We start from the raw sequence: 22,127 nt of genomic DNA on the forward strand, positions 1-22,127 counted from the left end.
CCCAAGGCTTCTGATAACTTTCCTTTAGTGTGTGAATGGTACTGTTTGAAGAACTCAAGGACCAGCACACAGAGAAATGAGACTGATGTCATTATATAATCTTGATACAGTTCTCTAAAACTTCCATTCATTTTGGGGAGGTTGACAAAGGTGACTTTCTTAATAAGCAAGGGCTGTTATCATTAATTTCATGAGTTTATTTATCCTCTGCATGCACTTTTCAAATTCTCATTCCTTTCTTCCATATTCTTAGTACAGAGACACAGGCAGATGTCTTGCCTGGATGGGAGATCTTTGCTTTCCAAGCAAAGGGCTTTAGATCCGAACCCTGAGTATGGGGAAGAAAATCTTTGTGAATATCTTTTTGATGTAGCGTGGAGTCTGGCGCATTGGCGGTTTTCTTTTCCTATATTTAGTATGTCGAGTTTGGGAGTACTTGAATCCCAAAATGGCATACAGGAATCACATCACATCCTCCAGACAAAAAACCACTCCTTCCCCACAAAACATTCAAACATTCTTTCATTGTTGAATATGTTGCACTTCTTTTTGAGTATATTTTAACTTCATTTTACCGTCTTGAATCCCGCAGGAGCTAGCTAACAGCATGACTACATATCTGTCTGAAGTAGCTACTTTTCTTCTTTAAGGCATTGCAGCCTTGGGGTTATCTATATTTTATTTTGTTGTCTTCCTATTTCTAATTTTCACAAGTGTATTAAAAATTGAGTTTCTTTTCCCCAGGAAGTGAGCTAAACAGACAGTTGCATCTTATCAAAACAGAAAGAAAGGACCTGGAAAAGACTAGAGTGGAACTGATTAAAAAAGTGAAAGTCTTGCTTGAGCAGAACAAGCTCAGAAGATATCAAGGTATGTTTTAGAATGATATATCTAAATACTGCCAACAGAAGTGGTCTCACCATCTGCTTTTGGTCAAACAGTTTCCAGGAGAACAAGGGGGTAAGTCTTGCATTCTTCAGGTTCTGGCTCTATTTCCTTGGCAATGCATAGCTGCTTTGGAAAAGAACAGGGAAGGAAACCAGTTCGGATTGTTGCAAAAAAGAAGAGAAGTGAAAATAATGTTGCTTCTGCTTTGTGATTAGGTGGGGGCTTGAGAAGCATTGCTTTTTCTTCCCTCTTCCTGATCCCTTAGTTTGTCCACTTCAAATATTACCTTGGTTTTCATTAGAATGTTATCCCGTTCAATGCTTGCTTTGCCTGACTCTTAATTAGGACCCCTTTCCTTGCTTTGTCTTGCATGTTATCTCTTTCAGGGGCATTCCACACCTGCCTCAATACCTTTTAAAGGTGGTGGGAAAGCTTTCTGGCCTGTGGCCGCTAGCATGATTGACTGACAATGGATGGACAGGTACACACAGATTTTCCGTGCCTCATGGTGAGAAAGGAAGGCTCTTTCACACTGAAGAGCAGGAAAAAGCCCTTGCATTGATCAGAGATAACAGTTTTCCCTGTCTGGGAAGATGAATCAGAGTATGGGAAGAGAAACTACAAGGCTGGATGCAGAATATCCATGAACTCTGTCTGCTCCATGCCTGCTCTAGGATATTTTTTTTAAAAGATCCTATGAAGGGTTTAGACAGTCTTTTTTTTTCTGTGCAGTTTCACCCCATATAATAACTGAGGTTTACAAAATGTTTTCAGAGTTAAAACTTTTATATATATAAGTACAGAAGCATCATAGTTACTACTCTGATTCTTAGGAGTTTATCAAATAGAGGAAATCCTGTGCAAAAATGGGATTTAAAAGGTAGAAAAAAACCACAAAAGCATTTTAAAAAATATTGTAAAGATTCATACATTGAATATTGATTATTATAAAATACATAATTCTATATACCAGTATATATTTCTTACATTCTATAACAATTTGTCTAAATATCTTTAATATTCCACCTCAGTGCTCCCCTTTCCCAGAGCCATTTTCACCCTTATATTCCATCCAAAGTCTCAATTCCTCTAAAGCAGGTTGATTTTCACAAATGTGGTTGTTAAACTTGTCTTAACCTGAACGGAAAGTAAACAAAACTGCTTCTTTTTACTTTCAGGATTTTCCGAAAGTAAAAAGGAGTGGCTTTTGTCTACCATCCCTCCACTTTCCATTCGTGTTAACATTAGTTTAACAATAACGTCATGTGAAAATCAGTTTTAAACCCCCATTTTTGCATGGGATTTCCCCTGTGTGATAAACCCCATAGATTGCATTTCGGTAAACACAATTTAGGAATAAGGTCTGTTGAATGTAATGAGACTTATTTTTGAGTGCCTATGTACAGGATGTAATTATGAATATTTTGATCTGTTCTCTTTTGCAGCCCGTGATTACTGGAAGAAAAAGTATTTTGAAGTAAAGAAAGTCACTGTTTCCCTGGAAGGTGTTTTAAATAAACTACGGGAAGATTTTGAGTTTCACTACCAGAAACTGTTGATGCAACTAGAAGCTAGGGATATCAGGAAAAAACATAATAATTTAACAAGCTTCACTCATTCAAAGGTAATGTTCTTCATTCAATTGCAGCTTTTCTCTTTAAAATATAAGCTCCATAGCAAAACCTCTGGGCTCCTGAGATTTTATAGTACTAGACCATGGAAGAGAGCTTTGTTATACTTCAAAATCTCATTCACTGACATGATTCTTGATTTCCATAGACTCAGAACATAGTTTTCCAAAAAACAGCCTTGGGTAGAAAAAAGAATTCATGTGTTTCGCTCTTGTCCCATGCCCCTAAAAATGCATGATTGGAAGTTAGTTCCTTGTTTGAATACAGGTTGTATGCATGGGATGAATGAAATGAGAATGAAAATTGAAATAGCATTGGAATCCTGTCTGTACAATGTCAGTGAAATATAAGGGAATAGTGTGCACTGTTATTATGTCATAATCCATTTTATATTTCCAGTATAAGCAAAAACTAAAAACTTAGTGTGTGTGTGTGTGTGTGTGTGTGTGGCCTATATTTATAGGATTTTATAATCATTTGTAAAATATTTGTTTACTAATCTGTGATTACTCTACGTTTTTTCCACTAAAACATGAAATACTTTAAGATTAGTAACTAATCTTAGTACTAATCTAATTATCATCAGTAAGATCATTGTTAGCAGTAGTATGATCTTTGTCAATAAAGGCATTTAATTAATGGTAGTGAGATGAGAACTAAAATTAAAAAGTGCTCAGAACTTCAGCCCTGAAATCAATGAGACTTTATGTACATACACATAGGATTAGGCTGCACAATGCACTCTCCTCTAGTTATTTTCTGTAAGCATTCTTTACATTTATATTCTATTAATGATGTAATATTTAGAGTCTAAAGAAGCATCACAATGTTGTTGTTGTTGTTTGCCACCAAATCAGTTTTGACTCATGGTGACCCTATGAATGAGAGACCCCTGAGATCTTGCAGGTATTGCAAACACAGGGTTGTTGCTTCCTTGATTTAATCAGTCCACCCACCAGCAGTCTTTCTCTTTTCCTACTGCCTCCACTTTACCAATATTGTCTTTTCCAGTGAGTCACATTGTCTCATGACATGTTCAACGTACAAGAGCCTCAGTTTAGTCATCTTGGCTTCTAGTGAGAGTTCAGGTTTGACCCATTTGTCTTTTTAGCTGTCCATAGTATTTCTAGAACTCTCCTCCATCACCACATTTAAAAGCCATTGATTTTCTTCCTGTTAGCTTTCCTCACTGTCCAGCTTTCACCCCCCATATATAGAAATTAATATTAGCATGTGTAAAAAGAAACCTCAACTCTGGTGCAAACCAGTGGTGACTTCCATGTCAGTGGCATGGTGAATAAGATCCAGGTTTAAGTGTGAACTTTAAAGCAGCTACTCAAGGTGACAAACCTATTCCCACAATTAGTTTAGCACCTTATACAGGGTTTGATTCCCAGCTGAGCCATGAAATCCATTGGGTGACCTTGGGCAAGTCACATGCTTTCAGCCTCAGATGAAGGCAATGGCAAACCACTTCTGAACAAATCTTGCCAAGAAAACCCCATGATTGGTTTGTCTTAGGGTTGCCATAAAACGGAAGCAACTTCAAGGCATACACCACCACCACAGTTGGCACTCTATATTGGCGGGGGTTCAGTTCTGCACCCCTCCCCTGCAGATACTAAAAATTGTAGGACCTCAGACACCATTAATGTCAATGGACACCAATGGAAGTATCTGCATCAGCGAATCCGCATGCATGCATGGCCACTGATGATAATGGGATGGGGTCATCTTTGCATGCTTCAATCCACAGATGGCCAGACCACCAATATGGAGAGCTGACTGTATAGTTCTTTTAAAGCTCACAGTAAAATGCAGAATGGCTTCACCATCCCATTGCATGAAAGTTGCCAGCTATCCTGGGTACAAACAAAGATAATAGCTTTGCAACAAGGACAGAAACAGTCCTGCAGGCCCTTTCCCCTCATTTTGAATTATTATAACATGCTGTTAGTTCCTGCTTGACAAAATCCTGATTCATGTTTATATTATTTTGTGTGCCTAATTTACCTTTCCCACTGGCTCAACAATAAAATTCATGAGAACAAGGTTTTAAACTAATTAAATCTTTCCCATACGATCTGTACCCTAAGGACACTGAGATAGTTCTGCTAATTAGTATGTGAATCAGTTTTATGTCTCATGTTTTTCTCATGTAGCAAACTTTATCTTCAGTTTTTCAAGTTATCTTCCTGTTAAACCACAATTTCATATATCTCAGTTATAAAACATTAATGCTTCTTTCTTCTGATAATTATCTACTTACAGCATGCATTAAACAACTTCCTTGTGGTCTCTGTTTAGCCCTTGTGGTCTCTGTTTAACTAGATTTTGCATCTATACAGAGCAACTATGGACCATTTTAGATCTTGGGCTCTTTTTCTATCCCTGGGATAAACAGTCAACCTCACAGCGTACTTCAAGGGATGTGTTAAGTGAATCATCCTTTCTTTCTCATCTCAGATCTGCAAGAAACAGGATAACTGACCATTTGCTTTTTGAGAATTTCTAACATCTTGTTAGGGAGGATTTGTATTTTTCTTTTCTGCCATCCTTGTTACAGTAGCTGTTTTGTATCAGCTTGTCTTCTGTCATTTCCTGAACATCAGTGGTTCTGTGAGTTTCCTTTAAAAAGAGGCACAGGTGTGCTGGGAAAGTCCTAGACATCCACAACTGTTGCCTCTGCCTGGGTGAAGACCTTCAGATAGACAGCTGCAACCACTGCCTAAAATTCATCAAGCAGCCACAAGGTGGGAGGCCTTCCTGATGCTGCCACAAATTAAGGATTCTTAGATAATCCATTGTCTACTCCTACATTCCATAGACTGAAAAAAATGTATTGGGTTAAAGACATGGTGTGTTTTAACAGAAAAAGTTGTTTAATATTACTTTTGTAATCTCAGAGAAAACTAAAAAGGGGGTGTTATGAATCTGGTATCTGATGAAATTAATACTCTGTTTTATAGTATTAGCCACATATCATAACTCAAAACCAGAATATTTCCATTTCTGCATTCTGATTCAAATGAGTATTCCAGAAACAGGCAAATATATGCTAGTTTAAAGCAATCATTTCTACTATGATCAAGGAACCTGTGAGCCTCCAGATATCCCCATAACCCCACATCCCATAAGGTCTAGCCAGCACATCCAGTGGCCAGGAATGATAGGAACTGTGTTCCAGCAATGTTCCAATTTGTAATATTTACTCTCTCTATCCCTTCCCTAAATCAAATGAAACCTGCTAGCTTTACCATATGTGATGTGTTCCAAGATCCTTACAGTCTGTGCATGAATCTATTTCCCACTGTGCTTGCATTATATTTTACAACTTTTGTCTAGCCTGTTATCAGGTAAACATTATATTTTTCTTAATTTGTGTGGGCTCAAACACTAATGATAGAGGATTGGTTTTTCTTTTAAACCAATTCTGTAAATTGTTTAAAAAAACCAATGTTTTTATAAAATTATTTATTAAATTTAAATTATTAAATTAAATTAAATTATTATTAAAATTATTATTTTTAAAGTAAAAATGTTTCCACTTCTGTGGGCCATCTGTATAGGCTGTGCATTTCTGTGTAAACTCTTTAGTGTGGGCAGATTCATAAGGGAAGAAACAACTATACTTTGGTGTCAACCAATAAGACTATTGATTACTGCCCTTGTGTCAGCCTCAACTCATGGTGACCCTGTGGAAGAGACATCTCCAAGACTCCCTGTCTTTTACTGCTCTGCTTAAGTTTTGCAGGCTCATGCCTGTGGCCCCCCTAATTGAATCTAGCCATCTGGAATGCGGTCTTCCTCTCTTTCTTCTACCCTCAGCCTTTTGCAGCATAATTGTCTTTTCTAATGAGTCGTGTCTTCTCATGATGTGGCCAAAGTATGATAGCCTCAATTTGATCATCTTCACTTCTAGAGGTATTTAAGACATGATCTGTTCAAGGACCCATTTGTTTGTCTTTTTGGCTGTCCACAGTATCTTATCTTCTCCAGCACCATTTCTCAAATGAGTTGCAAACAAAGTCATGGCCCTAAAGTGTCCTTATTCTGCTACCCTTATCTTGCCACTGTCTGCCTTTCAAGGTCCATTATCCTTCATTGACTGAAGAGATGCTAAAAATGTAAGAACCACCATGTGGATCAATCTAAAGACCTACCTGATCCAACATTTTGTTCTCAAAGTAGTCAGCCATTTGTCTATGGGATTCCTAATATTAAGTACAAGTGCACCCTTTATCTATGTTCCCCAGCAACTGATATATCAGTTGCTGGGGATACTGGAGGGGATTTCAGATCTTTGATACTGGGAAGGATATGTAGCCATCTTGACTAGTAGCCATGAATGGCCTTAATCTCCATGAATTTCTTGTCACATTTAAAAGCCATCCAGGCTTGACAAAAGTAACTACATCTTGTGGCAGTGAATTCCACAGTTTGTGTGCTTTTATCTGTCCTGAATCTCCCCCGTTCTGCTTCAGTGGATTTTAATATTATGAGAAGGCCTACTAGGATAGACAGGGTCCATTAAATTTACTTGATTTCAGAAAAAAAAATCTTATCTGCCCCAGGCTCAAAATGAAATTTATCATAATCTCTGTCACAACAGAGGACTTTATCATACCGCCTCCGGTGCCTGACTTGCCTCATCTGAATATGAGCCAAATTCAGAAGTTAGGCTGATTTTATTGCACAGACTTTCCCCTCAGAAGGACTTCCCGTTGCCACCAGTGCTGAATTCGGGCCCTGTAAGTCGCTTCAGCAGCCATTTTTTTCCAAATTGGAAACCTAAATTCAACACTGGGCCCAAATTCAACACTGGAAGCAACAGGAAGCCATTTTGAGGGGAAAGTCTGTGTGATATAATCAGCTTAACTTCCGAATTTGGCTCAAATTCGGAAGTCAGGTACCGGAAGCTATGCGATAAAGTCCAGAGGCAAAAGGCAACAGGAAGTTAATCCATGCTGGAAAGCACAAACAAATTTAGATTCTCCCTAGGTAAAGAGAAAGCTTATTTTCATTCTCCCGTTAAAAACAGTCTCATAAGAAGAATGGAAGAACAAAACTATTTTTGGCTTTGATCTGTCCACCTTGGCAACAGTAAGGTGGGTCAGGTTTGTGAGCTACAAGCTTGGAAGAAGAGTTGTCTTTGGAGTTAAAGGAAGACTATACTGAACAACTTGCCCAGATAATAATGCTAATATTAGAGAATGAACACCGTGCCTGTGTTTAATTCTGTGTATATATATATGTACATAATTCTGAATGGAATCTATCTTGTGTTTGTTTATTACAGAATAATACAATAATCCAGATCACAACTCTGCAGCATGATATTGACCAGCTGAAAAGAAAGCTAGATAATGCAAAAGTGAAGCTTGTCATAGAAATAAAGGTGGTATTATTATTATTATTATTATTATTATTGATTTATATCCTGGCATTTCCCCAGTATTGAAACTCCAGGCAACTTACAATTTATTTTAAAAAGTACAGGTTAATAACTATGGCCAGAATTCTGTATCAATTACTTAGTTAAGTTATGATTCTATAGTACAACAACATCTAAAATCCACAAAACAGTGATAATTTTATAATTATAATCCTGGCCTGAGCCCCCAAACCTAACAGCAGTGGCATGGACTTGCACACCAATCACTGGCAGTATGCATCTCTTTCTCTCTAAGCAGGGAAAAAGACATGTGCAGAGATAGACATATAAGTATACATGCAGCTGATGGCTGGTAAAGTAGGTTTAGCCATCAACTGCATGGAGAGAAGAAGATCCCTTTTGCTAGCAATTGGAGCATGGGTGAATGATATTTCCATCTTTTGGAATGGTTGGGCCAGCTGGGGATATTTAAATTAGTACAGGTGTAGTAGTTTGAGTGTTGGACTCTGTTGATTCCCTGCTCAGCCATGAAGCCCACTGGGTGACCTCAGGCACATGTTCTCAGCCTCATGGGAAGGCAGTGGCAAACCTTGCCAAAGAAAACCCCATGATAATGCAGTTTTATACCATTTTAACTGCCAGGGCTCAATGCTATGAAATTTTGGAATTTGTAGTTTGTGAAACTAGAGCTCTCTGACAGAGAAGACTAAGGGGCTAAACAGAACAGTGTTTAACACCAGCCTCGGGGCAGAGTGGGGGTGTGGTATCCACATGCTGCACACCCTGATGCCCATGTCAGGTCACATGCCCCATCGCACAGTGAGGAGCATCACAGCACTCCTTTGGTGTGGTGTTTAGACATGCTGCAGCAAAGGAGTGCCGAAAAGTCACTGCTGTGGCGGCAAGGGCACCTTTCTGTTGGCTCTAAATGGAGTGCCATTTTGCTTAGCGCTGGCAAAGCGTTGGATTGGGGCCACAGCATGCAGTTATTGTGGCCCCAATCTGGCAAGGAAAGGGGCAGCGGGGGAAGTCTGTTAAGCCCCTAAATATCTCACAAGCCTTATAGGCGTTGTAGGCAAAAGCACAGCAGGAGGTAGAGGTGGCAGCAGAAGCAGAGGTAGTTGAGGAGGCCCCGAGCCCCCCCCCCCCCAGCTCCCAGCGAGGCCTAGCAAGCCCACTAGGCCTTGTAGGCAGGCTGTTACCAGGGCAAAAGTATGGCAGGAGGTAACAGCGGCAGTGGCAGCAGGGGTGGCCCCAAGCTCCCCCCCCAGCCCTCAGTGAGGCCTAACAAGTCCACTAGTTCTTGTAGGCAGGCTGCCACCATGGCAAAAGCATAGCAGGAGGTTGCAGTAGTGGTTGAGGAGGCCCCAGCCCTGCAGCTCCCATTGAGGCCCCAAGCCCAAACACCCACACAGAACCAGAGAAGACTTACCAGGACTTCCAAGTCCTAGGCTTCTCATTGCTGGCAGCCAAGCAGCCATTGCCGCACCAAAAGCATGTGTGGCAGTGGAAGAGGCCCCAACCCCCCCCCCCCGACCTAATGAAGCCTACTTCCCTCTGCCGCTCCCTCTCTGTGAATGGGAATGTTCCTCCTCCTTTGGACTACTGTGGGAGAGGCTGCAGGGTGTGGGCTTCCATCCCCTCCATCCCCATTATCTAGGCCCAAAAGAGAAGGAGGGTTTTCATTCCCCAGCCAAGAATGAGTGGCTGCGGCAAAGGCAGGCAAGGTAATTTGCAGCTAATTTGAGGTGGCAGCGGCCAGCTGGGCCGGGACATTTTTGCAAAACTGGGCTGGGACATTCCCAAACGCAAAATCCAGGAAAGTCCCAGCCAAAACTGGGAAACAGTAACCCTATTCCTGAAAAGTGTGATTCTCCTATTATTGTGTAGTCCCAACAGACAATGTTCGTTCAGCATTTCTGACCTTTGTTTTGTGCCTTGACGTAATTTCCGACTTATGGTGACCCTAAGGCAACCCTATCTTCAGAGGGGATTTGCCATTGCAGTCCTCTGAGACTGAGAAAGTGACTTGCTGTGTGGGTTCTCTGTGAGTCCCCCTCTTGTCCTGCTGAGCTGGATGGGATCCCTTGAGATCACCTTTTATATAAAAACTTTGCTGCCACCAACCGATGACTGTGCATATGCATACCACGTTACCACCAACAGATTCCTCACAGTTCTGTTTTGCTGAACCTATATGTGTGAATACACAAGTTGCCACTCCAAGAGCTGCACTTTCAATTAACCCTCTTATTTCATGAGTGTAGCCCTTCCATCTGTAAAGGGCAGATCCTTGAATGAACCTAATAGATGATGGTGATGGATTTTTTTCCTGACCAGAAGCAGAGAACACGAGTTTCAGAAACAGAGCACTTTCAGACTTGCAGTATGATGTCCCTTCAGTCAATTTTCCATTGCCTTTAGTAAAATATTATGTATCATGTTTGCCATTATTGGTAGAGTTTGCCATTATTGGTTATGTTAATATGCCAGAAACAAAACATATGCGGTTCGTGGCATAACTGGTTAGGCTCGGAAGACAGAAGATTAAGGATGTGACTATTAATCCACATTAAAGTTGAAACTTATCTATAAAATAAAACAAGGCTGTAATTTCATTCTTCTTTTCCCAATCTGTATTTTTTTGTAGTTGAGAAAGCAAGCAACTTCTGATTTAAGAGAACTGAAGGCAGAATTGGCACATAAGAAGGTTAAGTCTTTGAAACTCCAGTCTGAAAAACATGTATCTCAACCAACCCCGATTTGAGATTCTTCTATGTATTTTTACAGCTACACACAAAGGCTATTTTTCTTTCACTTGTATTTTGTTTAAAGATAATGGATATTTTATATGTGTTGAAATGTGAATGATAAATAGCAGTAATTCATTGTTAATGTAGCCTGTAATAGTTATAGTACTGATTACATTATTATCCCAATCCATCATATGCAGGAATAAAAGTCAACTGAGAAGCGGAATTCCAATTGTTTGTGCTGGAACAACACTACTGTATTTAGAGAGTGTGAAAGCTTCACTTTCAGGACTGTGAAGACTTTAGAGCTCTTTCAATCTCTTTTTGGGATGGTGAAGAGAAACTGGATTGACCTGAGATCTTTCCTCAGTTTCTAGCTGTCAAGAGGCTATACTTTTGGCAAGAGCAGCCTTGAAAGTGTGGCAGCGTAAAAAGACAGCCATTTTCTGTGGAGATAATAGCCTGAGGTTGGAGAGAACATTTATCTGAAATCTAAGGTAGAAGACAAAGAAATATTAGCAAATGTCTCTACTTCTTGTATTTATTTGTAAGCTAGGTAAAGAGCATGGTTTTGCAAATAAAAAAATCGTACTTTTATCTTTCAGACTTCTGCACAGTTGTGAATCTCACCTAAATCAGTTTTGCTTCTTCATATAGTTGGGATTGCAGTTTCAACTATACTTTGATACATATCTGTATTAAACGTACTAGTATCCCTCTTATTGCTGTTCACAAAGGTCAAATAATACCAATAGTTGTAATTTCTAGTTGGTTTTCTGGTACAAACAGAATGTCTCAAATGGTGTGTAGTAGAGTCTGGTGAACTGAGAATATCAGCCTCCTACTCTCCTCTCTGTTTCTGTTTCATGGCATGAACTGACCGATTAAAACTTTCTTTGAGCTTTAGAAGCATTTGTGTGAGGTAATTCTACACATCACTTTTGTTGAAAGATTTTAACAAAGCTTCCTGTTCCGCTTTCTGAAGTCAACCCCATGTAATTCTGATGTCAGAGTAAGGCATCTGCCTCTGCATCAAAAGGTTCCAAAAATTCTTCTTTTCCTTTCTCAAGTATAATTTGGAGGCAAATTCAGTGAAATCTTTCTGTGGCCTACGGATGAGTGAAGATTATGAAGAGGAGATCATGGGAATCCTGCAGATCACTATATGCCCTGGCACCACCACTCAAAATGTTTGGTGATTCTTGTTAACAAATACATTTTGAGTTTGTTGAAGTTGTAAAACAGGAAGGAAATTTCTTTTAAAATTTTCTTTTATATTAATTTTAACATGAATAATATAATTTACAATCAAAATAATAAACATTCAGAAAGAAAATAAAAAGGAAAAGTCAAGTAACTGATACACAATAGGGCTCTGACCCCTCCAATCCTGATAGTAATGGGGAAAAAGTAAAAGGAGAAAAATACCGTATCATTAGAGGTCCAACTAAATAATGCTATTGAAACTGACAGATTGGATTTACTGTAAATATTCATTCAGGGATGGCAGGAGGATCAATCCGCTACAATTGGATTTCCCCATGTGCCAAACCGATTCTGCAGGAGCCCAGGATTCTTTTTCAGTTTTTATCGTTGAGCCGCATGTCCTCTCAGCCAGTTTAAATACCCAGCCCTATCTATTATTTTATGTTGTTAATAGTTTTGTGTGTGTGTGAAACATTTGGGTGGGTGTGGATTGATCCTCCTGTCATCCCTGAATGAATCTTCATGGTAAATCCAACCTGTCATTCACAGGATGGCATGGAGGAACAATCCACTATAACTGAGATTTACCCAAGGCCTTCTCCTTGGGTAGGATGATGAGCTGGGCAGCACAGACTGGAGTACAGTCTTGCCAAATGCCTCTTGAGCTGACCTGTATTTATGTTTTGTAGTGTCTTATAGTGGTGGTGGTATAATAGCCATCGGTAGGGCCCCCCATGCCAGACAGGTCACAACCGAAGGGTCTGACCAAAAGCGCCAAAGGGCAGGATGGGCTCTCTAGCCTTATGGCATCCTAGGAGAAGGAAAACTCTAATCCCAAACCTGGGCAGATGGTGCTTGTCTAACTCTGTAAGGTCAACCATCTAAGAGAAGGAAACACTAATTAAACCTAAGACCCGAGGACCTTGCTGCCACCGTCCATGCTTGTCAAGGCCTCAGCAGTTGAACCTCTGGTTTAAAGGGTGAGGCCAGTTCTGTGCATGCTGCGCTCCACCAGAAAAACCCATTGCACAAGCTCCAAGGATACATCCAACGTCATCAACGCACTTGTAGAAAGCACGGATGAGTCCTTCCTCAATCTTCGTTCGCAAAGTAAAGCCAAGAAGTGTCTTATGAATGTGGATGGTCCACTCCATCCTGCTGTGCCACAAATATTTTTCTAAGAGCTAGATACTAGCTACACTAGTTATCATTGATTGTGTTAAATGTGGCCACACCTGAACTGCCCTTGGCTTCCTTTCTCAATCATAAGTAAATGCATGCCCATATCCATCTGCCAATCATCATCTTTGTTGATTTCTGTCCTAATGCTTGTGGATTGTAAAATACAAATAATGATTCTGTCTAATCTGCTTAGTTCTCTTTAAGTAAAGTTTGACAGCCCTACGTACATCCTACATATGCCATCTGTGTTCCTCTGGATGTTGTGGAGCTGGGCAAATGTTGATACAATGCTGGTACCAATGTTGGATCCATAGTTAGTACCAATCTGTCTTTCTCTATTATGCACAAATTTGGATTTATTAATAATGCTACAAGCTCTGACACTCGTCTTGCTAATGTAATAGCTACCAGAAGTGCCATGTTATACCTCATCATGCATAATGTTGATTCTCATAATGGCTTGAATGGTGAATCATTTAGTTTATTAAGCACCAAGCTGAGATCCCAGGCTGGGAATCTATGATTTGAAACAGACAGAAAACGACGGTCTGTAGGTGCCTGTTTTAACTCTGGAGGGACGCTATAGCCGCCACACAGCCGACATCCCTCTGGAGTAAAAACACGTTTTTTCCGGGTTCTTGCGGCACCCGGGTTACGTTGCAAGTGCGCCACTGGCGCACCTGTGACATAACTGCAGCAGTGTGCAGCCGCAACGTGTCCCTTACGTCAAGATGGTGGCGCCCGTGTGGACCGGACGCCGCCGCCATCAGGCTGCCACCATTACATACTAGGGTTCTGGACCATGTGGTTTCTGCACAGTCCGGAACCCTAGTATCGCTGCCGCCATGCCCCTTTTGGCCCATCTTTCTCAGGCCTGTTTCCTTGGAAAATATATGGTTTCTCCCCTCAGAAACCTTTTTATGTCTGGATGACTCGAGATGAACTCCTACAAATTGTAAAGCCACTAACAAAGCGAGTCTTGCCTTTTTAAAGTATTTGACCTGAGACCTTTGTTTAGTCCATCTTGTCAGTTTCCAAGCTGTCAAACTGAGCCATTCCAGACTGGTATGTTATATTGGACCTTGATTCAGTAGGTCTGGTCAACTTGGTAACCTGTGTGGATGATCCACTGACATTTTTAGTCAGGGGTAGGCAACCTTTTTGAGCTGGGGGCCGGGTTGCTGTCCCTCGGACAACTGGGGGGCCGAAGCCAGGGGGTGGAGCTGCACACGGGGGGTGGAGCTTCCACCCTCTGGGGCGGAGCCGCATGCCAGGGTGGAGCTTCCACTATCTAGGGGCGGAGCCACATGTCAGGGGCGGAGTTTCCACCCTCCGGGGGCGGAGCCGCATAATAATAATAATATTTGCAAGAAGCTACTAGGGCTGGCAATGCCATAACACAGGAAAAATGCATGCACACTGTCTCAACCCAGAAAAGAGCAAGCAAGTCCATGTGGGGGGATTTTGCAAAGAGAATACCAAAGAATAACAACAACAACAATAATAATAGCAATATTTGCAAGAATGGAAGCGACTAGACAAGGTGACAAAACAGCAAAAAACGCATGCCACTGTCTCAAACCACTTTCTTTCTCTCCCTCCCTCCCTCCCTCTCACTCCCATCCCCCTTCTCTCTCTCTCCTCCCCTCCCTCCCTCTCTCTCTCTCCTCTCCCTCCCACCCTTTCTCTCTCTCTCTCCTCCCCTCCCTCCCTCTCTTTCCTCTCCCTCCCACCCTTTCTCTCTCTCCCTCTCTCTCTCCTCCCCTCCCTCTCTTTCCTGTCCCTCCCACCCTTTCTCTCTCTCTCTCCTCCCCTCCCTCCCTTTCTTCTCCCTCCCACCCTTTCTCTCTCTCTCTCTTCCCCTCCCTCCCTCTCTTTCCTCTCCCTCCCACCCTTTCTCTCTCTCTCTCTCTCCTCCCCTCCCTCCCTCTATCTTCTCTCCCTCCCACCCTCTCTCTCTCCTCCTCCTCTCCCTCCCTCCCTCTCTCTCTGCCTCCTCCTCCTTCCCCCCCCCGCCCCTCCATTTATAGGAGGGAGGACGGAGGACGGAGCCAGGAGGGAGGTGGGCGGCGCCCATTTGAAGGCCCGGTGCGGCTCCTGGAGCCCCGATTCAGGGCTCCGGAGGCCGCATCGGGCCTCCTAATGGGCGCTGCCATTTTGCCCTTCTGAATGGCGGTGAAGTCTCGCATGACCTTTATGGTCGCGCGAGACTTTGCCGCCATTTTGAAGGGCAAAATGGCGACCGGAGCGGCCGAAATCGGCGGCGATTTCAGCGGCAGGAGGGACCGGGGGTCGGCAACCACCGGCCCGTGGGCCGGATGCGGCCCACGGGCGCCTTTCTGCCGGCCCCCGGTTTTTAGTAGTAATGGCCTGTATGGAGCCACCAAGACCATCCAGCTCTTTCACTCCTTATCAATTTAGTATTGGCTAGGAAAGATTTTTTTTATTTCAAACTAAATTATCTCAACAATTTTATGTTACTGTCATAATTATTAATTATTAATCAGAAAGTATAAATTTAGCTCAAGTTACTGCAACTATGGCAATAACCCAATTTTCTTGCTGGATCTTTGGAAACATACCTGATTATCCTGCATGCTACCAGTGTCAGCAACCGACTTGGTAATTCCAGGGTGCTGTTGACTGAAGATGAAATCAAAGTACAGTGTAACAATTAATTTAGAAACAAACCACCTTAATTAAATTTGTTTAAAGGCTGTGTGGGTCTACTAAATTGTGTGCTGGGGTGGCACTTTGTTTTGTCTCAGTTATCAATCTAAACAATGGGGACGCGTGCCCAGCATCCTTCTCCTCACCCTTGCTTCGCTACGCAGAGCAAAGGGCCGTAGTGAAGGGGACGTGTGAACAACCTCCTTCTCCTCGGGCTCGCTTCGCTATGCAGAGCGAAGGGCCGTAGTGAAGGGAACGCGGTTCCAGCATTCTTCTCCTCCCGCTCGCTTCGCTACGTAGAGCGAAGGACCGTAGTGAAGGGGACGTGCGAACAGCTTCCTTCTCCTCGCCCTCACTTCGCTACGCAGAGCGAAGGGCCGTAGTGAAGGGGACGTGTGAACAGCCTCCTTCTCCTCCGCCTCGCTTCGCTGGGCAGAGCGAAGTGCCGAAGTGAAGGGAAGGCGTTTCCAGCATCCTTCTCCTCACCATCGCTTCGCTACGCAGAGCGAAGGACCGTAATGAAGGGGGCTGGGACGCGTGTCCAGCATCCTTCTCCTTGCCCTCGCTTCGCTGCGCAGAGCGAAGGCCTGTAGGGAAGGAGACACGTGCTCAGCATCCTTCTCCTCGCCCTCGCTTCGCTACGCAGAGCGAAGGGCCGTAGTGAAGGGGACGTGTGAACAGCCTCCTTCTCCTCGGCCTCGCTTCGCTGCGCAGAGCGAAGGGCCGTAGTGAAGGGAACGCGTGCCCAGCATCCTTCTCCTCGCCCTCGCTTTGCTACGCCGAGCGAAGGGCCGTAGTGAAGGGGACGTGTGAACAGCCTCCTTCTCCTCGGCCTCGCTTCGCAGAGCGAAGGGCCGTAGTGAAGGGTACGCGTGCCCAGCATCCTTCTACTCGCCCTCGCTTCGCTACGCAGAGCGAAGGGCCGTAGTGAAGAGGACATATGAACAGCCTCCTTCTCCGCCGCCTCGCTTCACTGCTCAGAGCGAAGGGCTGTAGTGAAGGGGACAAGTGCCCAGGATCCTTCTCCTCGGCCTCGCTTCGCTACGCAGAGCGAAAGGCCGTAATGAAGGCAGCTGGGACGCGTGCCCAGCATCCTTCTCCTTGCCCTCGCTTCGCTGCGCAGAGCGAAGGCCTGTAGGGAAGGAGACGTGTGCCCAGCATCCTTCTCCTCGCCCTCGCTTTGCTGCGCAGAGCGAAGGGCCGTAGTGAAGGGAACGCGTGCCCAGCATCCTTCTCCTCGCCCTTGCTTCGCTACGCCGTGCGAAGGGCCGTAGTGAAGGGGACGTGTGAACAGCCTATTCTCCTCGGCCTCGTTTCGCTGCGCAGAGCGAAGGGCCGTAGTGAAGGGGACGCGTGCCCAGCATCCTTCTCCTCACGCTCGCTTCACCACCCAGAGCGAAGCGCCGTAATTAAGGGGGCTGGGACACGTGTCCAGCACCGTTCTCCTCACCCTCGCTTCGCTGCGCAGAGCGAACTGCCGTAGTGAAGGGGACATGTGAACAGTCTCCTTCTCCTCGGCCTCGCTTCGCTGCGCAGAGCGAAGGGCCGTAGTGAAGGGAACGCGTGCCCAGCATCCTTCTCCTCGCCCTCGCTTCGCTACGCAGAGCGAAGGGCCGTAGTGAAGGGGACGTGTGAACAGCCTCCTTCTCGTCCGCCTCGCTTTGCTGCGCAGAGCGAAGGCCCGTACTGAAGGGGACGTGCGAACAGCGTCCTTCTCCTCGGCCTCGCATCGCTACGCAGAGCGAAGGGCCGTAGTGAAGGGGACGTGTGAACAGCCTCCTTCTCCTCCCCCTCGCTTCGCTACGCCGAACGAAGGGCCGTAGTGAAGGGGACGTGGAACAGCCTCCTTCTCCTCGGCCTCGCTTCGCTGCACAGAGCGAAGGGCCATAGTGACGGGGACGCGCGAACAGCCTCCTTCTCCTCGGCCTCGCTTCACTGCGCAGAACGAAGGGCCGTAGTGAAGGGAACACGTGCCCAGCATCCTTCTCCTCGCCCTCGCTTCGCAGAGCGAAGGGCCGTAGTGAAGGGAACGCGTTTCCAGCATTCTTCTCCTCCCCCTCGCTTCGCTACGCAGAGCGAAGGGCCGTAATGAAGGGAGCTGGGACGCGTGTCCAGCATCCTTCTCCTTGCCCTCACTTCGCTGCGCAGAGCGAAGGCCTGTAGGGAAGGAGACGTGTGCCCAGCATCCTTCTCCTCGTCCTCGCTTTGCTGCGCAGAGCGAAGGGCCGAAGTGAAGGGAACGTGTGGCCAGCATCCTTCTCCTCGCCCTCGCTTCGCTACGCAGAGCGAAGGGCCGTAGTGAAGGGGACGTGTGGACAGCCTCCTTCTCGTCCGCCTCGCTTCGCTGCGCACAGCGAAGGGCCGTACTGAAGGGGACGTGCGAACAGCGTCCTTCTCCTCGGCCTCGCATCGCTACGCAGAGCGAAGGGCCGTAGTGAAGGGGACGTGTGAACAGCCTCCTTCTCCTCCACCTCTCTTCGCTGCGCAGAGCGAAGGGCCATACTGAAGGGGACGTGTGAACAGCTCCCTTCTCCTCGCCCTCGCTTCACTACGCAGAGCGAAAGGCCGTACTGAAGGGGACATGCGAACGGCCTCCTTCTCCTCAGCCTCGCTTCGCTGCGCAGAGCGAAGGGCCGTAGCGAAGGGAACGCGTGCCCAGCATCCTTCTCCTCGCCCTCGCTTCGCTACGTAGAGCGAAGGGCCGTAATGAAGGGGGCTGGGACAGGTGCCCAGCCTCCTTCTCCTCGGCCTCGCTTCCCCTCACGGAGCGACGGCCTGTAGTGAAGGAGATGCGTGCCCAGCATCCTTCTCCTCGGCCTCGCTTCGCTACGCAGATCGAAGGGCCGTAGTGAAGGGGACGCGTGCCCAGCATCCTTCTCCTTGCCCTCCCTTCGCTACGCAGAGTGAAGGGCCGTAATGAAGGGAGCTGGGACGCGTGCCCAGACTCCTTCTCCTCGGCTTTGCTTCGCTGCACGGAGCGACGGCCGGTAGTGAAGGAGACGCGTGCCCAGCATCCTTCTCTTCGCCCTCGCTTTGCTACGCAGAGCGAAGGGCCGTAGTGAAGGGGAGGCGTTCACAGCCTCGTTCTCCTCGGCCTCGCTTCGTTGCGCAGAGCGAAGGACCGTAGTGAAGGGGACACGTGCCCAGTATACTTCTCCCCGCCCTTGCTTCGCTACGTAGAGCGAAGGGCCGTAATGAAGGGGGCTGGGACAGGTGCCCAGCCTCCTTCTCCTCGGCCTCGCTTCGCTGCACGGAGCGACGGCCTGTAGTGAAGGAGACGCGTGCCCAGCATCCTTCTACTTGCGCTCGCTTCGCTACGCAGAGCGAAGGGCCGTAGTGAAGGGGACGTGTGAACAGCCTCCTTCTCCTCCGCCTCGCTTCGCTGCTCAGAGCGAAGGGCCGTAGTGAAGGGGACACGTGCCCAGGATCCTTCTCCTCGGCCTCGCTTCGCTACGCACAGCGAAGGGCCGTAGTGAAGGGGACGTATGAACAGCCTCCTTGTCCTCGGCCTCGCTTCGCTACGCAGAGCGAAGGGCCGTATTGAAGGGGACGTGTGAACAGTCTCCTTCTCCTCGCCCTCGCTTTGCTACGCACAGCGAAGGGCCGTAGTGAAGGGGACGTGCGAACAGCCTCCTTCTCCTCGCCCTCGCTTTGCTGCGCAGAGCGAAGGGCCGTAGTGAAGGGAATGTGTGCCCAGCATCCTTCTCCTCGCCCTCGCTTCACAGAGCGAAGGGCAGTAGTGAAGGGGACGTGTGAACAGCCTCCTTCTCCTCCGCCTCGCTTCGCTGCGCAGAGCGAAGGGCCGTAGTGAAGGGGACGCGTGCCCAGCATCCTTCTCCTCGCCCTTGCTTCGCTACGCAGAGCGAAGGGCCGTACTGAAGGGGACGTGTGAACAACCTCCTTCTCCTTGGCCTCGCTTCGCTGTGCAGAGCGAAGGGCCGTAGTGAAGGGAACACGTTTCCAGCATTCTTCTCCTCCCCCTCACTTCGCTACGCAGAGCGAAGGACCGTAGTGAAGGGGACGTGCGAACAGCCTCCTTCTCCTCGCCCTCACTTCGCTACGCAGAGCGAAGGGCCGTAGTGAATGGGACGTGCGAACAGCCTCCTTCTCCTCGGCCTCGCTTCGCTGCGCAGAGCGAAATGCTGTAGTGAAGGGGACGTGTGAACAGACTCCTTCTCCTCGGCCTCGCTTCGCTGCGCAGAGCGAAGGGCCGTAGTGAAGGGAACGCGTGCCCAGCATCCTTCTCCTCGTCCTCGCTTCTGTACGCAGAGCGAAGGGCCGTAGTGAAGGGGACGTGTTCACAGCCTCGTTCTCCTCGGTCTCGCTTCGCTGCACGGAGCGACGGCCTGTAGTGAAGGAGACGCGTGCCCAGCATCCTTCTACTCGCCCTCGCTTCGCTACGCAGAGCGAAGGGCCGTAGTGAAGGGGACCTGTGAACAGCCTCCTTCTCCTCCGCCTCGCTTCGCTGCGCAGAGCGAAGGGCCGTAGTGAAGGGGACGCGTGCCCAGCATCCTTCTACTCGCCCTCGCTTCGCTACGCAGAGCGAAGGGCCCTAGTGAAGGGGACGTGTGAACAGCCTCCTTCTCCTCCGCCTCACTTCGCTGCTCAGAGCGAAGGGCCGTAGTGAAGGGGACACGTGCCCAGGATCCTTCTCCTCGGCCTCGCTTGGCTAACGCACAGCGAAGGGCCGTAGTGAAGGGGACGTGTGAACAGCCTCCTTGTCCTCTGCCTCGCTACACACAGCGAAGGGCCGTATTAAAGGGGACGTGTGAACAGTCTCCTTCTCCTTGCCCTCGCTTTGCTACGCAGAGCGAAGGGCCGTAGTGAAGGGGACGTGCGAACAGCCTCCTTCTCCTCGCCCTCGCTTTGCTGCGCAGAGCGAAGGGCCGTAGTGAAGGGAACGTGTGCCCAGCATCCTTCTCCTCGCCCTCGCTTCGCAGAGCGAAGGGCCGTAGTGAAGGGGACGTGTGAACAGCCTCCTTCTCCTCCGCCTCGCTTCGCTGCGCAGAGCGAAGGGCCGTAGTGAAGGGGACGCGTGCCCAGCATCCTTCTCCTTGGCCTCGCTTCGCTACGCAGCGCGAAGGGCCGTAATTAAAGGGGCTGGGACGTGTGTCCAGCCTCCTTCTCTTTGCCCTCACTTCGCTGCGCGGAGCGAAGGCCTCTAGTGAAGGGGACGCGTGCCCAGCATCCTTCTCCTCGCCCTTGCTTCGATACGCAGAGCGAAGGGCCGTAGTGAAGGGGACGTGTGAACAACCTCCTTCTCCTTGGCCTCGCTTCGCTGTGCAGAGCGAAGGGCCGTAGTGAAGGGAACACGTTTCCAGCCTCCTTCTCCTCGCCCTCACTTCGCTACGCAGAGCGAAGGGCCGTAGTGAATGGGACGTGCGAACAGCCTCCTTCTCTTCGGGCTCGCTTCGCTGCGCAGAGCGAAGGGCCGTAGTGAAGGGGACGTGTGACCAGCCCCCTTCTCCTCGCCCTCGCTTCACTACGCAGAGCGAAATGCTGTAGTGAAGGGGACGTGCGAACAGACTCCTTCTCCTCGGCCTCGCTTCGCTGCGCAGAGCGAAGGGCCGTAGTGAAGGGAACGCGTGCCCAGCATCCTTCTCCTCGCCCTCGCTTCTGTACGCAGAGCGAAGGGCCGTAGTGAAGGGGACGTGTTCACAGCCTCGTTCTCCTCGGCCTCGCTTCGCTGCACGGAGCGACGGCCTGTAGTGAAGGAGACGCGTGCCCAGCATCCTTCTACTTGCCCTCGCTTCGCTGCGCAGAGCGAAGGGCCGTAGTGAAGGGGACGCGTGCCCAGCATCGTTCTCCTCGCCCTCGCTTCGCTATGCAGAGCGTAGGGCCGTAGTGAAGGGGACGCGTGCCCAGCATCCTTCTCCTTGCCCTCCCTTCGCTACGCAGAGCGAAGGGCCGTAATGAAGGGGGCTGGGACGCGTGCCCAGCCTCCTTCTCCTCGGCTTCGCTTCGCTGCACGGAGCGACAGCCTGTAGTGAAGGAGACGCGTGTCCAGCATCCTTCTACTTGCCCTCGCTTCGCTGCGCAGAGCGAAGGGCCGTAGTGAAGGGGATCTGTGAACAGTCTCCTTCTCCTCCGCCTCGCTTCGCTGCACAGAGCGAAGGGCCGTAGTGAAGGGGACGCATGCCCAGCATCCTTCTCCTCGCCCTCGCTTCGCTACGCAAAACGAAGGGCCGTAGTGAAGGGGACGTGTGAACAGCCTCCTTCTCCTCCGCCTCGCTTCGCTGCGCAGAGCGAAGGGCCGTAGTGAAGGGTACGCGTGCCCAGCATCCTTCTACTCGCCCTCGCTTCGCTACGCAGAGCGAAGGGCCGTAGTGAAGGGGACGTGTGAACAGCCTCCTTCTCCTCCGCCTCGCTTCGCTGCGCAGAGCGAAGGGCCGTAGTGAAGGG

At 47.7% G+C, this 22,127-nt stretch overlaps 1 protein-coding gene across 6 annotated transcripts in view; it reads left to right on the forward strand.

Annotated features, from left to right (window-relative positions):
* Positions 1 to 11,563, forward strand: part of SPATA1 (spermatogenesis associated 1) — a 36,911-nt gene extending 25,348 nt beyond the window's left edge. For all 6 annotated transcript variants that reach the window (XM_089515552.1, XM_089515555.1, XM_089515556.1 and 3 more), the window contains 4 exons: positions 745 to 870; positions 2,334 to 2,512; positions 7,819 to 7,917; positions 10,565 to 11,563. In XM_089515552.1, coding sequence (XP_089371678.1) covers positions 745 to 870; positions 2,334 to 2,512; positions 7,819 to 7,917; positions 10,565 to 10,681 — 521 coding nt within the window. In that variant the 3' untranslated portion in view covers positions 10,682 to 11,563. The remainder of the gene's footprint in view (positions 1 to 744; positions 871 to 2,333; positions 2,513 to 7,818; positions 7,918 to 10,564) is intronic.
* The last annotated feature ends 10,564 nt before the right edge of the window (positions 11,564 to 22,127 follow it).

The sequence above is a fragment of the Sceloporus occidentalis genome, unplaced genomic scaffold (assembly GCF_023333645.1).
Source record: "Sceloporus occidentalis isolate IW3139 unplaced genomic scaffold, rSceOcc1.0.p SCAF_3, whole genome shotgun sequence".
In the NCBI taxonomy this organism is placed as follows: domain Eukaryota; kingdom Metazoa; phylum Chordata; class Lepidosauria; order Squamata; family Phrynosomatidae; genus Sceloporus; species Sceloporus occidentalis.